General features: G+C 40.0%; 1 protein-coding gene across 1 annotated transcript; it reads right to left on the bottom strand.

Moving 5' to 3' along the window:
* Positions 1–451: 451 nt before the first annotated feature.
* Positions 452–1486, bottom strand: TEOVI_000010000 (uncharacterized protein; the record flags this gene model as incomplete). Its single annotated transcript, XM_067220318.1, has 1 exon — positions 452–1486. The coding sequence occupies one exon, from the start codon at positions 1484–1486 to the stop codon at positions 452–454; it is 1035 nt and encodes a 344-aa protein (XP_067076419.1).
* Between the last annotated feature and the right edge of the window lie 171 nt (positions 1487–1657).

Raw genomic sequence — 1657 nt, 5'->3', positions numbered from 1 at the left:
TTAATCCCACACCATTTTTTTCTTTCTTTTTTTTTTTCTCTCTCTCTCTTCTCTCTCTTCTCTCTCTAATAAATAAGTAACTAATGATGGGAACTTGCACGGAACTTGCACAGAACACTGCACTAGAAATAACAAAGAGGAGAATAAAGTTCAATCACTTGTTCCCATTCTCTCAACGAATGTTTTTTGTTGTTGTTGTTCCTTTGAAAATAACAGTTTGCGTACAAATATGTGATGTGTCGCTCCTTCAAAAAATCATTTCCCTCCCTTTTCTTTTGTAGTTATTTTTTTCTTTTTTTTTCTTTTCCTTTTTCCCCCTTTTCTTTTCCTTTTGACGCCACTTGTACCGTCACTATCCATCTCTATTAAACTTCACAGTAATCCCCTCCCCCCACAGTTTCTTTTATTCTTTTCTTATTTTTTGTTCCCCCCCCCCTTTTGTTTCTTCACCTCAAAGCACAAATACCATAATACCGTAAACGGTACAAACCACCAGCGGTTCCACATTTGTTACAAACCAGCGGCTAACCATTGACCAGCCCCGATGTTCATTAGATTCCGTGGCATCATTGCGGGAGGATCCAGTTGTTTTTTTCGAGGAATGGCGGTACGTGTCGCGGCCATTAGTACCTGAGAGAACATTTTTTAAAACAAAAGAAAGAAACAATTCAGTAAGAACGGAACCCGGTAAAGTCCCCTTTTCACTGCAAGATTGACTGGCGGTAGAACTGCTGCATTGACATGTGCCTTCACTCACTCTTTCATAAGAATATTCATCACAGCAACTATTATAATCCACTTCATCCCAGCTTCCACGTGATGCGGCAAAAGGTGAAGAACCTCGTGAGGGAATGGATGTGTCCACATCACTTTCTGAACCAATGCATTCCCTTACATGCAGCGTTGATAATTGTTGAGATAAGTAACGACCAAAAACAGATGTAACAACAATTTGAGAAAGCGGAGAAAAATTGTTTGTTGAACTAAAAGGAAAAAGTTGGGGTCTCAATGAGGGATGTGCAGTACTTCGCAATACGCCGCTACGCAAAGGCACACGTGAGGTGCCGGTGATGTCGCCACATAAACCTGCTGTAGAGGTAAAAAGAATATCTTGTTGAGTTTCGCTACTTAAACTTGTTGGAAATGTGCGAACTTGGTTTGTACCTTCTCGTGGTGTTTCATAACGGCTACCTCCTTGTGACAACGTGGGGGAATGCTCAACACACAATACAGACCACTCCGAACACACGGTATTTAAGTTATAACAATCATCAGAAGCATAAGTTGATCCGGGAGATGATGGAGGATGTTGATGCCATGAAGCAAAAGGACCATCATTTAAAGGTTGTAACAACTGCCGTCGCTCCGTATGTACCGGCGATGAATTATTATAACTTCCACCACTGATGTACACCCCGTTGGGATCTAATGTTACCCAGCTGCTCGTAGTCGAGAAGGACAAGGGTGTGAAAGAGGTTTGTGCCATCCCTCACAAAAACGGGTTGTACAATTTAATAAAACTAAATGCACAAGGGGAGGCCTACAAAAAAAAAAAAGGATTGAGTAGAAAAATTAGAGAAGATACACAAAGCAAATAATCAATTATGAATTACACAATTTATCACTCAAAGAAAAAGCATATATATATATATATATA

This window comes from Trypanosoma equiperdum, assembly GCF_001457755.1.
Source record: "Trypanosoma equiperdum strain OVI genome assembly, contig: ctg_111, whole genome shotgun sequence".
Taxonomy (NCBI): domain Eukaryota; phylum Euglenozoa; class Kinetoplastea; order Trypanosomatida; family Trypanosomatidae; genus Trypanosoma; species Trypanosoma equiperdum.
The sequence above is the reverse complement of the archived record's forward strand: the minus strand, read 5'-3'. Positions and strand labels throughout refer to the sequence as shown.